The sequence below is a fragment of the Nerophis ophidion genome, linkage group LG08, assembly GCF_033978795.1.
Source record: "Nerophis ophidion isolate RoL-2023_Sa linkage group LG08, RoL_Noph_v1.0, whole genome shotgun sequence".
Classification (NCBI taxonomy): Eukaryota; Metazoa; Chordata; class Actinopteri; order Syngnathiformes; family Syngnathidae; genus Nerophis; species Nerophis ophidion.
Window position 1 is genome coordinate 63,660,141 of NC_084618.1, and position 20,349 is coordinate 63,680,489.

A 20,349-nucleotide genomic window follows, 5' to 3' on the forward strand; every position below is an offset into this window, starting at 1 on the left:
TGGAGACTCTAAATTAAATCTGTAGGCATGAATGCAGGTGTGAATGGATGCGTGCTCTGCTACTTTTGTCGCTGTCAAGTACACTGCATTTGGTGCTACTGCTATTGAAACATGAACTTCCCTGAAGACACACGCACAGGGGATCGATACAATTGTATATACCCTAATTTAATTTAATTTAATGCGATTGACTGAAAGGAGGCTCTGTCATATAGTCGACCCTTGGATTCAAGAAGAACATTGTGGTTTTCGTCCTGGTTGTGGAATTGTGGATAAGGCATTCGACCCTGTCCCTAGGAAATCTTGAGTGTGCACTAACCTCTGCGGACTGCCAATTATAATTTGGTCTGAAGTCGGACTCGTTTTCCATGAGAGTAGGACTCCGCCATAGCTGCCCTTTGTCACTGAATTGGTTCATAACTTTTATGGACAGAATTTCTAGGCCCAGTCAGGGGATCCAGTTTGGTGGCTGCCGGATTATGTCTCGCCTTTTTGCTGATGATGTGATCCCGCTGGCTTCATCAGGCTGTGATCTTAGTGTGAAGCAACTGGGATGAGAATCATTACCTCCATGTCGGAGTCCATGATTCTCGCCCTGAAAAGGGTGGAATATCATATGCGGGGCGGGAGGAGATCCTGCCCCAAGTGGAAGAGATTAAGTACCTTGGGTTCTTGTTCATGATTCAGGTAAGAATGGATCATGACATCGACAGGCAGATCAGTGCGGTCTCTGCCTCGGTCTATCATGGTGAAGGGAGAACTGACTCAGAAGGCAAAGCTCTTAATTTACCAGTCAATCTATGTTTATACCATCAGCTATGGTCATGCGTTTTGGGTGATGACCGAAGGATAAGATGGCAGGCCTAGCAGCAAAAAAAGAGTTTCCTCCGTAGGATGGCAGGACCATCCCTTACAGGAATTAAGAAGCTCTAAGGAACTCAAAGTAAAGCCAGGAGAACAGCCAGATAAGATGTTTCAAACTAGTCAGGATGCTACCCAGAAGTATCCCTGGGTAAGTGTTCAGGGCATGTGCGATCAGTGGGAAGCATCGGGGAAGTCCCAGGGCAATTTGGAAAGACTCTGTCTCTCAGCTGGCCTGTGACTCCTCGGGATTAAGAAGATGGATGGACAAATATAACAGCAAATTTGTTGATTCAAACAGTTTAATTTGTTTCAATAGTTTTTAGCAAGTTGTATGTTGATATTCTTTTGTACAATGGCAGACATGTGACATGCACGTCTTCCAAAAAGTTTTGATTTGACTATAACATTGTAAACCAAACACTGTAAAAAAAAAAATCTAATTTTTATGGTTAATTTACTCTAAATTTCTACTGTAATTTTTCTATTTTTTTTAAATAGGTTATAAAACTGTAAAATTGAAGACATTATCTGTAAATAAACAAACCGCCTGTTATAATATGCCAGTAATGACAAACTATGTATATTTCCATTAATTTTTTTGTACAGAGAAATACCAAAATAATTACACATATAATTTTCTGCTTTCTCAAATTACTTTCAAATTCATGTAAAATTACAGTAATTAACTTTCATTAAATATGTAGCTTGTTATATAAAAGTCTATGTCCATACTAACAATTGTATATGTAATTTAAAGTAAATCTTATTTTTTTATTATTTATGTGTATTTTTACATTGAAGTCGAAAAATATATGTAGCCTGTTATATAAAGGTTTATGCTCATACTAACAATTTAACATTTTTCTCTGTAATATGACATACAGTACGTTGGTGACTGCAAGACATACTTGATCAACAGCCAACAGCCATACAGATCACACTGACGGTGGCCGTACAAACAACTTTAACACGGTTACAAATATGCGCCACACTGTGAACCCACACCAAACAAGAATGACAAACACATTTCGGGAGAACATACATGATAAATGGGTTGTACTTGTATAGCGCTTTTCTACCTTCAAGGTACTCAAAGCGCTTTGACACTACTTCCACATTTACCCATTCACACACACATTCACACACTGATGGAGGGAGCTGCCACGCAGGGTGCTAACCAGCACCCACCAGGAACAAGGGTGAAGTGTCTTGCTCAGGACACAACGGACGTGACGAGGTTGGTACTAGGTGGGGATTGAACCATGGGCCCTCGGGTTGCGCACGGCCACTGTCCCACTGCGCCACGCTGTCCCTTCACCGTAACACAACATAAACACAACAGAACAAATACCCAGAATCCCATGCAGCCCTAAATTTTCCGTGTTATATCATGCACCCTCGTTACCACCAAACCCAGGCCAACTCAACCGACGCACGGAGGGTGGTGGTGATGTGGGGGGAGGGGGGTTGGTTTGGGTGGTAGCAGGGGTGTAGCCCGGAAGAGTCAGGGCTGCATGGGATTCTGGGTATTTGTTCTGTTGTTTTTATGTTGTGTTACGGTGAAGATGTTCTACTGAAATGTGTTTGTCATACTTGTTTGATGTGGGTTCACAGTGTGGTTTATATTTGTAAGAGTGTTAACAGTTGTTTATACAGCCACCCTCAGTGTGACCTGTATGGCTGTTGATCAAGTAGGTCTTGCAGTAAATATTGTATGTCTGCCGTAGCCTTATACAACATGCGTCAAGGTCGGCATGCTGTTTGTATTGTGAATGAGCAAACGCGACGAAAGGTTGCAGAGGACAATAAAGGCAGTACTGTCACGGCACGCCCACAATATACTTGTCCGGGCGAACATTGGGACAATCCTTCGGGAGGGTCACCGTCAGTAATTCGGTAAAATCGGGAGGTGTGGCAAGTATGTTGCCAGGGCGGGATAGCCATTCAAAGAAGGTGAATCCACTTTGCAACAAGTCTCTGCATCATGTGGCCCCCAGGTAAATTGAGTTTGAGACCCCTGATCTTAACAATTCAGAGAAAATCTGTAAAATAATGGTATTTTTCTGTGGAAATGCCAGCATTGTCACTTCATTAAAAGGTGGTTGATCGTAATAATTTGGAAAAACTCTGTAGAATAAAGGTATTTTTCTGCAGAACTGTTTGCATCGTCACTTTATTAAAAGTGGTTGAATTTAATAATTTAGTAAAAATCTGTAAAAATTATATTTTTCCGAAAAACGTTTCATAAAAATTTCTGTAAATATAATGTTTTTGATCATTATTTTGTTTACAATGTTTTATTTTAATTTTATGGTTTTCATTTGGGAGCCGTAGCTGCCAGTAGATGACTGTTTTTTTTACAGAATATTTTTTTACAGTGTACCCACACGCCATCCATTGCACCCGGTCCCTCTCAGGGTTTCTTATTGGTCCATTTGGTTGAGTTTTTTTTACTTGCCCGGATGTGGGTTGAGATCCGAGGATGTCGATGTGGTTTTTGAAGCCCTTTGAGGCACTTGTGATTAAGGGCTATATGAATGCATTTTCATTGATTGGGGAAGGATGGTGGATTGTATGTGTGCCTCACAATACAAAGATCCTGGGTTTGATCCCCGGGCTCGGTCTTTCTGTGTGGACTTTGCATGTTCTCCCCATGACGGCTTCCTCCCACCTCCAAAGACATAGACCTGGGGATAGGTTGATTGGCAACTCTAAATTGGACCTAGTGTGTGAATGTGAGTGTGAATATTGTCTGTCTATCTGTGTTGGCCCTGTGATGAGGTGGCGACTTGTCCAGGGTGTACCCCACCCACCGCCCGAAAGCAGCTGGGATAGGCTCCAGCATCCCCGCAACCCTCAAAGATGGTGGATGATTTAAAACATGATGTATGCATCAATGTAAATCTAATGCGTCACAAATTGAGTTGTCCGAAAACATGACCAGAGGGCTGGTTGTGTTATTTTAGGCTCCACATTTGGCCAGAATGTACATAAAAGCTTGTAAAAGCTTTTTTTCCCCTGTCACTTCCATACACGCACCAGCAACCTGTAGGGATTCAGCAACGCATGCTTGGAAAAATGTGACTCAGTAGCTGGGTGATTAGAAAACAGGAAATGAGTCATGATGCACATTTTAAGGCAGTGCTTCTCAATTATATCCCGTCATGACCCTCCTGGGGAAAAAAACCCATTACATCACGTTTAATTATTTGTTTATTTATCTGTAAAACGCATTGTGTGAGTTGAGTTACATTCTTTAAATGTGCTACTGACGACTCATCTTGTCTTTTTATTCCTCTTTTGAACTTCCCCATCTCTTCGCCTTCATTAGCTCTGTGCACGTGTTCCTGTGTACTTACTACTTCTAAGGAACTCCTTCATTTGAATGAGCACTGCTGCCAACCAGCTGTAGGCTTGTGTATTATTCTAACAAGAATACTAGAGCAGTGGTTCTCAACCTTTTTTCAGTGATGTACCACCTGTTAACATTTTTTTTAATTTAAGTACCCCCTAATCAGAGCAAAACATTTTTGGTTGAAAAAAAAAGATAAAGAAGTCAAATACAGCACTATGTCATCAGTCTCTGATCTATTAAATTGTATAACAGTGCAAAATATTGCTCATTTGTAGTGGTCTTTCTTGAACTATTTGGAAAAAAAGATATAAAAATAACTAAAAACTTGTTGAAAAATAAACAAGTGTTTCAATTATAAATAAATATTTCTACACATAGAAGTAATCATCAACTTAAAGTGCCCTCTTTGGGGATTGTAATAGAGATCCATCTGGATTCATCAACTTAATTCTAAAAATTTCTTCACAAAAATTGAAATTTTTAACATCAATATTTATGGAACATGTCCACAAAAAATCTAGCTGTCAACACTGAATATTGCATTGTTGCATTTCTTTTCACAGATTATGAACTTACATTCATATTTTGTTGAAGTATTATTCAATAAATATATTTATAAAGGATTTTTGAATTGTTGCTATTTTTAGAATATTTAAAACAAAATCTCACATACCCCTTGGCATACCTTTAAGTACCCCCAGGGGTACGCGTACCCCCATTTGAGAACCACTGTAGTAGAGTGTAGACGCAAATAATGAATATTTTCCTTGTTGCTCGCGACCCCTGGGACACCTCATCGTGAATTGATTAAAGTGGACCCCGACTTAAACAAGTTGAAAAACGTATTTGGGTGTTACCATTTAGTGGTCAATTGTACAGAATATTTACTGAACTGTGCAATCTACTAATAAAAGTACCAATCAATCAATCAATCACATCCATCCATCCATCCATTCTTTACTGCCTGTCCCTTTTGGGTTCGCGGGGGGCGCTGGAGCCTATCCCAGGTGCATTCTACCAGTTGTTACATTGACAACAGGAAGTGTGGTCTTTGAATAATTCAAAACAAAAAACAGGTCTTGAAAAAAACTTTTCATAAAACCAAATATTTGGTGCAATAGTAACTGATTGGTTTCATATCAATCAATCAATCAATGTTTACTTATATAGCCCTAAATCACAAGTGTCTCAAAGGGCTAGCCTTTCTGGACAATCAAAGCACTTTAGAGGGAGATCCCATTATTCATCCATCCATCTATTTCCTACCGCTTATTCCCTTTGGGGTGGCGGGGGGCGCTACAATCAGCTACTATCGGGCGGAAGGCGGTGTACACCCTGGACAAGTCGCCAACTCATCGCAGGGCCAACACAGATAGACAACATTCACACTCACATTCACAAATTAGGCCCAATTTAGTGTTGCCAATCAACCTATCCCCAGGTGCATGTCTTTGGAAGTGGGATGAAGCCGGAGTACCCGGAGGGAACCCACACAGTCACGGGGAGAACATGCAAACTCCACACAGAAAGATCCCGAGCCCGGGATTGAACCCAGGACTACTCAGGACATTCGTATTGTGAGGCAGACGAACTAACCCCTCTACCACCGTGTTGCTCTCCCATTATTCAGTCAGTCTACATTCCACATACACCCTGGAGGCAGGTTGGGTGAAGAGTCTTGCCCCAAGGACACAACAGCGGTCGGATTCAAACCTGGAATCTTTCAGTTACTTGACGACCTGCTCTACCTCGCGAGCCACTGTCCTAATAAACACAAGTTGTGCATCACATCAAACCGCTATGTACAGACATGGACTTGAACTGGGATAGCGCCGCGTTGCTACCACACTTTTAAATAATCCCCAATGTATATTTACTTTGGGGTTTAAGTATACTGGAAAATAAAAATGTGGGGATGGGGGGGGGTGTGGGGCAGTGCATGAAAAGTAAAGGAATTTTACTACACATCGTCCTATGAACCCTTAGTCCTTATTGTCTTTTCACAAGAATTTGCCTGCTGGAAAACTACAGCACATTGGCGAATGAGAACAACGTACTTACAAAAAAAGGATATTCAGAAGACTGTAAAAAGTTCCACTGATACATCCTCATTTTGCCTTGTAACTTCCAACATATATATACAGTGGGGCAAAAAAGTATTTAGTCTGCCACCGATTGTGCAAGTTCTCCCACTTAAAATGATGACAGAGGTCTCCAATTTTCATCATAGGTACACTTCAACTGTGAGAGACAGAATCTAAAAAAAAAATCCAGGAATTCACATTGTAGGAATTAAAAAAAAATTATTTGTAAATTATAGTGGTAAATAAGTATTTGGTCAACCATTCAAAGCTCTCACTGATGAAAGGAGGTTTTGGCTCAAAATCTCACAATACATGGCCCCATTCATTCTTTACTTAACACGGATCAATCGTCCTGTCCCCTTAGCAGAAAAACAGCCCATAAGCATGATGTTTCCACCCCCATGCTTCACAGTAGGTGTGGTGTTCTCACGATGCAACTCAGTATTCTTCTTCCTCCAAACACGAAGAGTTGAGTTTATACCAAAATGGATACATGGATGATACAGCAGAGTATTGGGAGAATGTCAAGTGGTCAGATGAAACCAAAAAAGAACTTTTTGGTATAAACTCAACTCGTCGTGTTTGGAGGAAGAAGAATACTGAGTTGCATCCCAAGAACACCACACCTACTGTGGAGCATGGGGGTGGAAACATCATGCTTTGGGGCTTTTTTCTGCTAAGGGGACAGGAAAATAGATCCATGTTAAGGAAAGAATGAATGGGGCCATGTATCGTGAGATTTTGAGCCAAAATCTCCTTCCATCAGTGAGAGCTTTGAATGATTGACTAAATACTTATTTTTCACCATAATTTACCTTTTTTTTTTTTTTAATTCCTACAATGTGAATTCCTGGATTTTTTTTTCACATTCTGTCTCTCACAGTTGAAGTGTACCTATGATGAAAATTACAGACCTCTGTCATCATTTTAAGTGGGAGAACTTGCACAATCGGTGGCTGACTAAATACTTTTTTGCCCCACTGTATATGAGATGTAAGGTGGGGGCTTATTATAGCATGGATGTAACATTGCGTGCTGGCCCTTATACTGGTGGGCAATGGCAGCTGCTTGTCTCCTGGCAACTGTCACCTCCTTTTGCCGCCACACTGACTGTGTCTTTAATGTACTTTCAGTACAAGAGACACGCTGCACAAGGTTGGCCCTTACTTTAGCAACATAACACTGAGTATTCATATCAATGAAATAGGGATGTACGGTATAACGGTATTAGTATAGTACGGTATAACGGTATTAGTATAGTACCGCGAGACTGATAAATCCTATTCGGTATTATACCACCTCTAAATAAAGGGGACCACAACATTTTTTATTATTGGCTATATTTTAACAAAAAAATATTTGGGTACATAAACATATGTTTCTTATTGCAAGTTTGTCCTTAAATAAAATAGTGAACATACAAGACAACTTGTCTTTTAGTAGTAAGCAAGCAAGCATATGCAGCAACATATTGTGTCATTTATCAATCTATTATTTTTTTTTAAAATGATTAAGGACAAGTGGTAGAAAATGAATTATTAACCTACTTGTTCATTTACTGTTAATATCTGCTTGATTCCCCTTTTAACATGTTATATCTACACTTCTGTTAAAATGTAATAATCACTTATTCTTCTGTTTGGATGCTTTACATTAATTTTGGATACCACCACAAATTGGGGTGTTAATCCGATACCAAGTACCGTATTTTTCGGACTATAAGTCACAGTTTTTTTTCATAGTTTGGCTGGTGGTGCGACTTATGCTCAGGAGCGACTTATGTGTGAAATTTTTAACACATTACCGTAAAATATCAAATAATATTATTTAGCTCACTTACGTAAGAGACTAGACGTACAGTGGGGCAAAAACATATTTAGTCAGCCACCGATTGTGCAAGTTCTCCCACTTAAAATGATGACAGAGGTCTGTAATTTTCATCATAGGTGCACTTCAACTGTGAGAGACAGAATGTGAAAAAAAAATCCAGGAATTCACATTCTAGGTATTTTAAAGTATTTATTTGTAAATTATGGTGGAAAATAAGTATTTGGTCAACCATTCAAAGCTCTCACTGATGGAAGGAGGTTTTGGCTCAAAATTGTCAGGCTTGTCCCTGACAGTTTTGTTCTATGTCTTAGTTTTTCCTCTGCATTTGTCTTTAGTTCCTGTCAGCACTCTTATTTTGGTTCTGTTTCCTGTTTGTCTCCCTGAGTGCTGTGTAACCCTCAGCTGTGGCTGATTGGCACCTGGCCACACCTGGGATCAATCAGCCAGCCACTATTAAAGACCTGTTTTCTCCTCCAGTCAGGGCTGGATTATTGTCGTGTCAATGTCATTTTCTACTTGTCATTCCTAGTGGTCGTGTGATTGCAGCGTAGCGGTAAGCTATATTTGGTAGATGTTTGTAGCTTACTGTTTTTTGTTCCTTGCTTCAGATTTGTTTGTTCATGGCCCTTAGTTTGTTGTATCCGCCCACCTGTGTGCTTTTTGTTTGTACCCTTGGTTTGTTCTAGTATTTTAAATTAAACAATGTTTTCCTGCAAAATGCCTCGCTCCTTCTCTGCATCTTGGGGTTCGACACAAAATGACTCTGACAAAAATTTCACGATACATGGCCCCATTCATCCTGTCTTTAACACGAATCAATCGTCCTGTCCCCTTAGCAGAAAAACAGCCCCAAAGCATGATGTTTCCACCCCCATGCTTCACAGTAGGTTTGGTGTTCTTGGGATGCAACTCAGTATTCTTCTTCCTCCAAACACGACGAGTTGAGTTTATACCAAAATGGATACATGGATGATACAGCAGAGTATTGGGAGAATGTCATGTGGTCAGATGAAACCAAAATATAACTTTTTGGTATAAACTCAACTCGTCGTGTTTGGAGGAAGAAGAATACTGAGTTGCATCCCAAGAACACCATTCCTAAGGAGTGACAGATTGTTTGGTAAACGTATAGCATGTTCTATAAGTTATAGTTATTTGAATGACTCTTAACATAATATGATACGTTAACATACCAGGCACCTTCTCAGTTGGTTATTTATGCGTCATATAACGTACACTTATTCAGCCTGTTGTTCACTATTCTTTATTTAAAATTGCCTTTCAAATGTCTATTCTTGGAGTTGGGTTTTATCCAGTGTTAATTTTGTTGACGGAAAATTTTCGTCATAGTTATCCTCAACGACCTTTTTTTTATGACTAAAACGAGACAATAACTAAATGAAAAATAATTTACGTGGACTAAGACGATGACGAGGTGTATTGACATATTCGTCAATGAATAAAAACGAGACGAAAATGTCTGCCAGAGACGAGATCCGATCGGAACTCATTTCGTTAGGAAGAGGCGGGAGGAGTTGGGAAGAGAACCAATCAGAGCGACGTGGTAAGGAAGTTACGTAAACGTTGTTTGCGTTTGAGACTGACCCGGTAATGCGCTGCAAAAGACATGTCAACGCCGGGGAGGAAGAGGAGAGAGGACATATGGGGAAATTTTATATTTGACGTCAAAAATAACAAGACGAAGTGTAAGAAATGCAGCGTGAGGATTACGGGGAAAAACACAACATTTACAGTCGAATCACCCTGAAATCCACACACAGGTAAGCATTTTCCACAACATACAACTCACTCGATGTTATCCCGTTTATTACACGGCTTACTCGTGAAATACTAAATTTGAGACGTTGATTTTCATCAAAATACGACTTGTATCGGTGATTTTTCCGCTGTTTTGCTTTGACTTTCAGAAATTGAAGGGAGAGTTTACATATTACCCTTTAGTCGACTAAATCTACTGTAGTTTTCGTCGACTATAATCTTGTGATATTTCATCAACTAAAACTAGACTAAAACTAAAACAATTTAAATAACTAAATTATGATTGTGGGTTCTTCCGAGGATGTTGTAGTCGTAATGATTTGTGCAGTCCTTTGAGACATTTGTGATTTGGGGCTATATAAATAAACATTGATTGATTGATTGACTAAAACTAAATTACATTTTAGTCAAAAGACTATGACTAAAACTAAATCAAATTTTGCTGTCAAAATTAACACTGGTTTTATGAAATAAATTTCCCCCCAAAATTCTTCTTATACTCCAGTGCGACATATGTTTTTTCCTTCTTTATTATGCATTTTCGGCAGGTGCGGCTTTTACTCCGGAGCGACTTATACTCCGAAAAATACGGTAGTTAAAGGATCATACATTGGTCATGTTCAAAGTCCTCATGTGTCCAGGGACATATTTCCTCAGTTCATAAACATATTATAAATTTAAAAAAGATGTGATGCCAAAAAGTATCGACATAATCATAGTAGTATCGACGAGATACGCTCCTGTACTTTGGTATCATTACAAGGGTATCAATACAGTGGATATTTGGTGTAGATTCCCCCATGTGCACGTGCACACATACAAAAGCAGTCTAAGAGAAGCACTGAAACATTTGCAGTCATTATGTTGTTATGATAGAATATACAGTCAGTGACAGCTATCCAAATCGTTATCATTAGCTCGCAACCCATAATGCACGTTCATGTGTTATGTGGGTAATTTATGTCATTATGTATGAGAAGCCTTGAGTGTGAGATATACGGTGTAAAATACATTGGAAAGTAGCGCCCTCGAGGCATTCGTGTAAATGCTGCAAACAGCCCCTTAACATAATACTACAATATGACTCACAGATGAAAGAAACACTTAAGACTAACCTTTTGTGTTGATTCTCCTTGCGATCCACTGAGCCCAGACTCTGCAAATGAAAACAAAATAGAAATGAGAGGCAAAATCGAGTTGAGAACAGTTATTTGTGCACTATGAAAACACAATTGAGCTATATATAATAAGGCATTCTTAGAGTAACTTCATTCAGTTTGTGCTGAGCCAGGACTTTATAGGGCGAGGGTGTCCAAACTTTTTGACTGGTGGGCCGCGTTGGGGTTAAAAAATTTGAACAAAAGCTGACTGCAGGCAAAGTAACGAGACATACAGTATATACAAGGGGTGTGGGAAAAAATCGATTCGAATACGAATCGAATCGTTAATGTTGTGCGTTTCAGAATCGATTCTCATTTTTAAAAAATCGATTTTTTTTTTTTTTATCAATCCAAACCACTACACAGCAATACCATAACAATGCAATCCAATTCCAAAACCAAACCTGACCCAGCAACACTCAGAACTGCAATAAACAGAGCAATTGAGGAGACACAAACACGACACAGAAAAAAACAAAAGTAGTTCAACAAAAATGAATATTATCAACAACAGTATCAATATTAGTTATAATTTCAGCATAGCAGTGATTAAAAATCCCTCATTGACATTATCATTAGATATTTATAAAAATAATAAAAAAGAACAACAGTGTCACAGTGGCTTACACTTGCATCGCATCTCATAAGCTTGACAACACACTGTGTCCAATATTTTCACAAAGATAAAATAAGTCAAATTTTTATTAGTTAAAACAAATTTACATTATTGCAATCAGTTGATAAAACATTGTCTTTTACAATTATAAAAGCTTTTTTTTTTTAAAAATCTACTACTCTGCTAGCATGTCAGCAGACTGGGGTAGATCCTGCTGAAATCCTATGTATTGAATGAATACAGAATCGTTTTGAATCGGAAAAATACAGTTTTTGAATCGAGAATCGAATCGAAAAAAATCGATATATTATCGAATCGTGACCCCAAGAATCGATATTGAATCGAATCGGGGGACACCCAAAGATTCACAGCCCTAGAATATACATATATATATATATATACAGTTGTGGTCAAAAGTTTACATGCACTTGTGAAGGACATAATGTCATGGCTGTCTTGAGTTTCCAATAATTTCTACAACTCTTATTGTTTTGTGATAGAGTGATTGGAGCACATACTTGTTGGTCACAAAAAAACATTCATGAAGTTTGGTTCTTTTATGAATTTATTATGGGTCTACTGAAAATGTGACCAAATCTGCTGGGTCAAAAGTATACATACAGCAATGTTAATATTTGGTTACATGTCCCTTGGCAAGTTTCACTGCAATAAGGTGCTTTTGGTAGCCATCCACAAGCTTCTGGCAAGAGTCTGGTTGAATTTTTGACCACTCCTCTTGACAAAATTGGTGCAGTTCAGATACATTTGTTGGTTTTCTGACATGGACTTGTTTCTTCAGCATTATCTACATGTTTTCAATGGCGTTTAAGTCAGGATTTTGGGAAGGCGGTTCTAAAACCTTAATTCTAGCCTGATTTAGCCATTGCTTTACCACTTTTGAGGTGTGTTTGGGGTCATTGTCCTGTTGGAACACCCAACTGCGGCCAAGACCCAACCTCGGGGGGGGGGGGTTATTTTAGGTTGTCCTGAAGTATTTGGAGGTACCGTATTTCCTTGAATTGCCACTGGGGCGCTAATGAATTTAAAACCTCTTCTCACTCCTGCGCTTACCAAAGGCATGCAGTAAAAGTAAGCATGCACTAAATATTTTAAAACTTCTTCTCACTCCGGCACTTACAGTAAACATTTGAGTGTGATGTAAGATTGGACCTTAAATCCTACTGAATAGCTCTTAATCTTCTTCCCTTTATGCGATTTCAAATTACCGGTATTGAAATCAGCCTCCTCCATTTTGAAAATGATGACAGGGGAAGTGTCACTCGTGACGTCAAGAGTTTGACCAGGCGGTAATTCAAGGCAGGCGCATACTATATGGTTATAAAGAGCATGTGAAATTCAACTCCTACCTTGTTTACTTCACTGACAACCTCCTTAAATGTTTTTCATCAATCAGAAATATCAAGCAGCTAAAATGTGGAAAACATGGATAAGTGTGAAGTGATCCATCCATCCATTTTCTACCGCTTATTCCCTTTCGGGGTCGCGGGGGGCGCTGGCGCCTATCTCAGCTACAATCGGGCGGAAGGCGGGGTACACCCTGGACAAGTCGCCACCTCATCGCAGGGCCAACACAGATAGACAGACAACATTCACACTCACATTCACACACTAGGGCCAATTTAGTGTTGCCAATTAACTTATCCCCAGGTGCATGTCTTTGGAAGTGGGAGGAAGCCGGAGTACCCGGAGGGAACCCACGCATTCACGGGGAGAACATGCAAACTCCACACAGAAAGATCCTCAGCCTGGAATTGAACCCAGGACTGCAGGACCTTTGTATTGTGAGGCAGACGCACTAACCCCTCTCCCACCGTGAAGCCCTAGTGTGCAGAGAGCGTTTTGCATTTTCTCATTGTAATGGATTTAGATGGGGGTAATTTTGATTTTTTTTCTCTGTTGATTTGACATTATTTATAATATCCATGACGTTCAATGATATGATATATTTTATTTAAAATATGCAAAAAACAAGAGCAAGCCTGATCCAATACAGTGCTATAGCCTTAACAGCTATTATAACAAAATGAAGACAATGGATAATAAAAACGGAACAAATAAACAAAATGAGCAATGGACTTTCTTTTTTCTTTTATATTTGAAAAGGATTGAGAAGAAGTTTACACTTATTTAATCCCACCCCTTTTCTGAAAATCATAGAGTACTCTGAGCTAAAACTACCTGTTCACACAATGTTCAAATTAACAATGATCATGTTGTATTATGTGTGACCATGTTTGTTAACTTTTTGTGCTGTTTTATTTTTTTTTCTCTGCACCATGACTAGGGAAGGTTGTTCAGATTGGGTCATATCAGTAAATGATGTGCTGTATTTTAATAGGTATCATTATTTGGTGAGGTAATTTTGTTGGCCACCTGATGGTGACAAAATTGTAGCTACCAGACCCCTGGCTATTTTTTTATATTGATATGACTACACCACTTCCCGCCATTAAAGACTCCAGTGCCACTGTTTTAAGACAACTGCACTTTTGACTATCATTCACTACCCTTATGTGAGACGAGAACAAATAACTTTTTCTTTTTTTAATGCATTCTAATTGGTAAATAAACGCGATCAAAAGTCTGCTTATAATGGAGCCAAGGAAACTCGCTCTACTCTGCCTATAAAAGCCCTTCAAAACATCAAAACACATCCATTAGGGTTTTATTTACGTGATGTAAGAATATATGTAAAGTAGTAACAAGCACATTTATAACATTTAATATTTTCGCATTTTTTAATTTTTAGCATATGCGGCGCATTATTTTAAAAACACATCAAGACGTTCGCTTTTTCTTTATGAGAGTCAACAAACATAATAAAACATCACTTACTGTACAATATATGCTGTCATTAGAATGACTCCTAATCCCTGCGTGTGTTGTTCTTGCCACTTCCATTGTAAGTTTATTGTCAAAGTGTACTAACTTGTGGATTACACCCTCATCCTTCTACTGTCAAGGTCAGAAGCATTATTCATGATCAGGAATAAACTTTCAGGAGCTCCGACGTGAGGAATCAAATCACCAGCCGATGATGTCAACATTGCAATATTAGCAAGTGATCACGTCGCAGCTATAATTAGTTGGTCTGTGTTAGCACCCGTAATAACAATATCACTAATACTTAGTTAATACTTAAGTTCTGAAATGTATATCAAGTATTTTTGCAGATTTTTTGGGGGGATATTTATTTTTTGGGTGTTACGGGTGGAATAGAGGACCACCAATTGGCTCCATTGTAAGCTTTGATTGATTGATTGATTGATTGATAATATGTTTAGGGCACGTCCAATCGGTAGGAGGCCACGGGGAAGACCCAGGACAAGTTGGGAAGACCATGTCTCCCGGCTGGCCTGTAAACGCCTCTGGATCCCCCAGGAAGAGCTAGACGAAGTGGCTGGGGAGAGGGAAGTCTGGGCTTCCCTGCTTAGGCTGCTGCCCCCGTGACCCGACCTCGGATAAGCGGAAGATGATGGATGGATGGAATACAAACTTAGATTTATATCGCACTTTTCTAAACACTCAAAGCGCTCACAGAGAAGTGGGACTCAATATTCATTCACACCTGGTAGTGGAAAGCTACATCAGTAGCCAAAGCTGCCCTGGGGTAGACTGACGGAAGCGTTTCATCATTCATTCACCAGTGTGAGCGGCACCGGGAGCAAAGGCTGAAAAATCCTGCCCAAGGACACAACGGCAGTGATTTTTGGGATGTCAATAGGTGGGAAGCGAACCTGCAACCCTCAGGTTTCTGGCCGCCCCACTTGATACTTTTATTAGTAGATTGCACAGTACAGTACATATTCCGTACAATTGACCACTAAATGGTAACACCCGAATAAGTTTTTCAACTTGTTTAAGTCGGGGTCCACGTTAATCAATTCATGGTAAAGCTGACTTTTATCTCCGTTTGGAATGCATTAAAAAAAAAAATACACCCGTCGACTTGTGAAGGATAGGCAATGATTCTAAAAAAAAAAAAAAAAAAAAAAATTAAGTTCCACTTTAAGAAAAAAATGTCTAACGTGCCAAATGAGCACTGATAATGCGGATGCAAAGAAAAAATCAGAATAAATCCAAAAAACATTAGATATCAGCCCTGCTTATTGAGATGCGTAAGAGCATTCCTTAACACAGACTCCCCCCCACCCCCTGCCTACAAAAGATGCAGAACAACTGATGGTTTTCCCCTGCTGTCACCATCTTCTGGAGGTTTATCGGTCTCAAAGAGAACAAACAAATACCCTCCCACACACACACACACACACACACATACGGGTGTGTTGTATGGGAACACACACATAATTGGCCTGAGGCTAGAGATAAATTTTTGGAGCAAAATGCTTTGGCTGATTGTGATGTTCCTCATGCCTCAGTGCCACCATTCATGACAGGTTATGAGAGCTGAGCAGGGCCGATGCAGTGAAAGGACACATTGCCACAAAAGCTACCTGTCACAAAAGTCAGTGCACTCATGCGCATAGCTGATTGTCAAAAGTCAATTTAAAAGCAGTCTGTGTACAGCTTTTATAGCAGTCTAGGTTTACTATCCACTAAAAATGAGTCAACACACACATTATTGTCTAAATACAACACATGATAAGTGTATCCGGACAACAGGGGGGGCTGTATGAGTGCTGCCCGGCACTGCGGAGCTACGGTTCTTTTCTGACATGTTCTGTGACATTGCGAAGTTGGGTATGTTTCCTGACATGATAACAAGCCCAAACACGATGGTTAAGTGCCTCGCTAAGGAGCTGAAGGGGATCCTAAATCAAACACCTGTGGGGAAACCTTAAAGCAAAAAAGATGGCGCAGCCCGAAGTGTCTTACAACAATGATTCTCAAACTGTGGTTAGTGCTAAACCAAACAATTGCTTGCTTAATAATTCAAACACAGTGTTACCGTTCAAACTGTGTGTAATGTTACAGTGGCCAAACATATGAAATATACTTGTTAAATACAACCTCTGCTTTGTTTTAATGAATACCGAGGCCTACTATGCTTCTGTATGTTAATGTTGGTCATTATGGGGTCATGTGTTTTCTGAGGAGGTACTTGGTGGAAAGTGTTTGAGAACCGCTGTTTTAAAACATCATCTCCACTAGTGAATTCATTATGGAGGAATGGAAGAAGATTGTCAAGGTGCGTAACTACGTTCCGGCACTGGATCTTCGGGTCTGCTGGTCTTTATGCTGTCTGCTCTCATCAGTACCAGGTATGCTGATTGGTGATTGCCTGCAGCCTGGCCGTGATGCGGGAAGAGCGAGCAGGGGCGCGCTTCTAACGGACTGGCCGACTGTGTTTGCAGCAAATGACATGCGGGACACTCCTTGTGAAAGGTAAATGGGTTATACTCGAATAGCGCTTTTTTACCTTCAAAGTACTCAAAGCGCTTTGACACTATTTCCACATTCAAACACTTCCACACACTGATGGCGGGAGCTGCCATGCAAGGCCCGAACCACCACTCATCAGGAGCAAGGGTGAAGTGTCTTTCTCAAGGACACAAGGAACGTGACGAGGTTGGTAGTAGGTGGGGATTGAACCAGGAACCCTCAGGTTGCTGGCACGGCCACACTCCCAAACGCGGCACGCCGTCCCCAAGCAAGTCGTAGTAAGCATCCTGTCTCTGGCTTCCCTCCGCGTACTTATTCTCTCTGTGCTTTTCCTGTGCCTATGTCCTCTGTGTTTCCCGCAGTGTTCCCTCGGTTTTCCGTGATCGAGCTGTGTGCCTCGACTTCCCACTGAATTCTGGACTGCCTCCCTTGATCCTCGACCACCGTTTGGACACGGACCTCGTTACCTCTCTCCAGCCCCTGACCTCTCGCTTGCCAACGGACTACCTTCTCGCCTTGCCCCTTTGACCTGACGAAGGATTCATCCAATACACACAACAAACTCTGGTAACATTTACACTCTTAATTCTACACATAGTCCTGCACCCTTCACGCTTAATAGCATACGCACCCCAACACATCATCAGCATCAGTTTCAATAAACCTATTGAACTGATCCCAGCTGTTGTGTTTTTTATCACCGAAGGCTTGGAATAACCTACAATCGAATATTCAACTTCAAACCCTTGTAACATTGAACGACTTTAAAGCTTTTGTGAAAGGATTGCAGTCTACCTTGTCTGTATGCAAGTGTGATGTGAGCAAGTTTTAATGTTGTAAATGTGATGTTTTATGTGTTGTTTACTGTTTTTATTGCAACCTCGCTGCTGCCCTCTTGGCCAGGTTTCCCTTGGAAAAGAGATCTTTGATCTCAATGGGATTTTTCCTGGTTAAATAAAGGCTAAATAAAAATAAATAAAAAATAAAGTGTGTGGTCTCCTTCCCCCGTCGTAGGTATCAAAGATTCCACTAACAAAGTGTTCCAATAAGCTGGACTTGACTGTGCTTTATGAATGTCTGCAAAGTAGCTAATATTAATTATGAATCAAATATTTTGATATATAAAGCAAAAAAAAAAACAAAAAAAAATTCTGACCTTCTAGATACGGTTTTTAACATTAGAAAAGCCCTCCAGATATAAAATAACACCCTTTAGTCGTCTTTGCACTATTTTAATGCATTATAGAAAATGGATGGATAGCAATGCTGCCTGAGGCTAAGCCAATCAGTGGCCACGATACTGAAGACCACACTCTGATGGATTTGTATTGTTCTGTTGACTTTGTCTACCCATTGTTACGCTAGACGCTAGGGCTTAATTTAGATCAAAAATACTTAGAATATGCTCTTTAAGAACTCTCCGTTAGCAAATAAGATTTATTTTAATAGTCTACTAATCAGCGATTATTTGTTCAATTCGTCGTCTAGTCGAGGGGTCGGCAACCCAAAATGTTCCATCCATCCATTTTCTACCGCTTATTCCCTTTGGTATCGCGGGAGGCGCTGGTGCCTATCTCAGCTACAATCGGGCGGAAGGCGGGGTACACTCTGGACAAGTCGCCACCTCATCGCAGGGCCAACACAGATAGACAGACAACATTCACACTCACATTCACACACTAGGGCCAATTTAGTGTTGCCAATCAACCTATCCCCAGGTGCATGTCTTTTGAGGTGGGAGGAACCCACGCATTCACGGGGAGAACATGCAAACTCCACACAGAAAGATCCCAAGCCCGGGATTGAACCCTGACTACTCAGGACCTTCATATTGCGAGGCAGACGCACTAACCCCTCTGCCTGTGACGTCTGGGTGGCATCGTGGTGTGTGTTTGCGTTCAGAGATGGAACACAGCGTAAAGGTAAGATTGATGATTTATTTCTGACTACAAAAACAAACTAATAACAAAAACACTTGCACAAGGCACTATAGACAAACCAACAGAACTTAGCATAGGAGCTAGAAAGAACAGAAAGCGCTAGTTTTTAAACTATGGACAAGGAAATAAACAAAATAGCCTGGAAGCTAATCGAATAACAAAAGTACTTTACCACAATGCGGGAATGCGACGTCATCTGTTGTGTGAGGCAAACTATAGTCCGAGAACGAAAGGCAAACAAAGACAGGCATACAGTATATAGGGGCAGAAATCATCAGGGGCAGGTGCGCGTGATCAAAAACCAGAAAAAGGTGAAACTAAATGCGTAACTAGGCAACCAAAACAAACCAGGAAGTGCCACCAGGAACTAAAGACGTCAAATACAAAACAGGCTGTGATAACAAAACAGAACATGACATGGTCCAAGACGTGGACCATGACAATGCCACCGTGAAGCAAACCCAAAATGTTGAAAGACAAAATTCAAATTCAGAACAAAAATTTGTCTGGAGCCGGAAAAAAGTAAAAGCCTTATATAAGTGTTAAAATGAAGGCAACACATGAAGTAAGTGTCTATATTAGCCAATTATCAAAATGACTTAAAGAGTCTTATATAAGTGTTATAATGACGACAACACATAATGTAAGTGTCTATATTAGATAGTGAAACGATGGTTTAGTGCGGCTGAAACAGGGCTTAGGCTAAATAATTATTTGTTTAAGGGGTTATCCAGCTTAGTGTAGACATAGCCTTAGAGCTGTGGTTCTCAAATGGGGGTACGCGTACCCCTGGGGGTACTTGAAGGTATGCCAAGGGGTACGGGAGAATTTATTTTAAATATTCTAAAAATAGCAAAACAGTTCAAAAATCCTTTATAAATATATTTATTGAATAATACTCCAACAAAATATGAATGTAAGTACATAAACTGTGAAAAGAAATGCAACAATGCAATATTCGGTGTTGACAGCTAGATTTATTTGTGGACATGTTCCATAAATATTGATGTCAAAGATTTCTTTTTTGGTGAAGAAATGTTTAGAATTAAGTTCATGAATCCAGATGGATCTCTATTACAATCCCCAAAGAGGGCCCTTTAAGTTGATGATTACTTCTATGTGTAGAAATCTTTATTTATAATTAAATCACTTGTTTATTTTTCAACAAGTTTTTAGTTATCTTTATATCTTTTTTTTCCAAATAGTTCAAAAAAGACCACAACAAATGAGCAATATTTTGCACTGTTGTACAATTTAATAAACCAGAAACTGACGACATAGTGCTGTATTTTACTTCTTCATCTCTTTTTTTTTTTTTCAACCAAAAATGCTTTGCTCTGATTAGGGGGTACTTGAA

The 20,349-nt window shown here is 39.8% G+C and overlaps 1 protein-coding gene across 3 annotated transcripts in view; it reads right to left on the bottom strand.

Moving 5' to 3' along the window:
* Positions 1-20,349, bottom strand: part of LOC133558157 (ankyrin repeat and fibronectin type-III domain-containing protein 1-like) — a 447,422-nt gene that overhangs the window by 127,298 nt on the left and 299,775 nt on the right. For all 3 annotated transcript variants that reach the window (XM_061909324.1, XM_061909322.1, XM_061909323.1), the window contains one exon: positions 11,028-11,068. In XM_061909324.1, the coding sequence (XP_061765308.1) occupies positions 11,028-11,068 (41 nt within the window). The remainder of the gene's footprint in view (positions 1-11,027; positions 11,069-20,349) is intronic.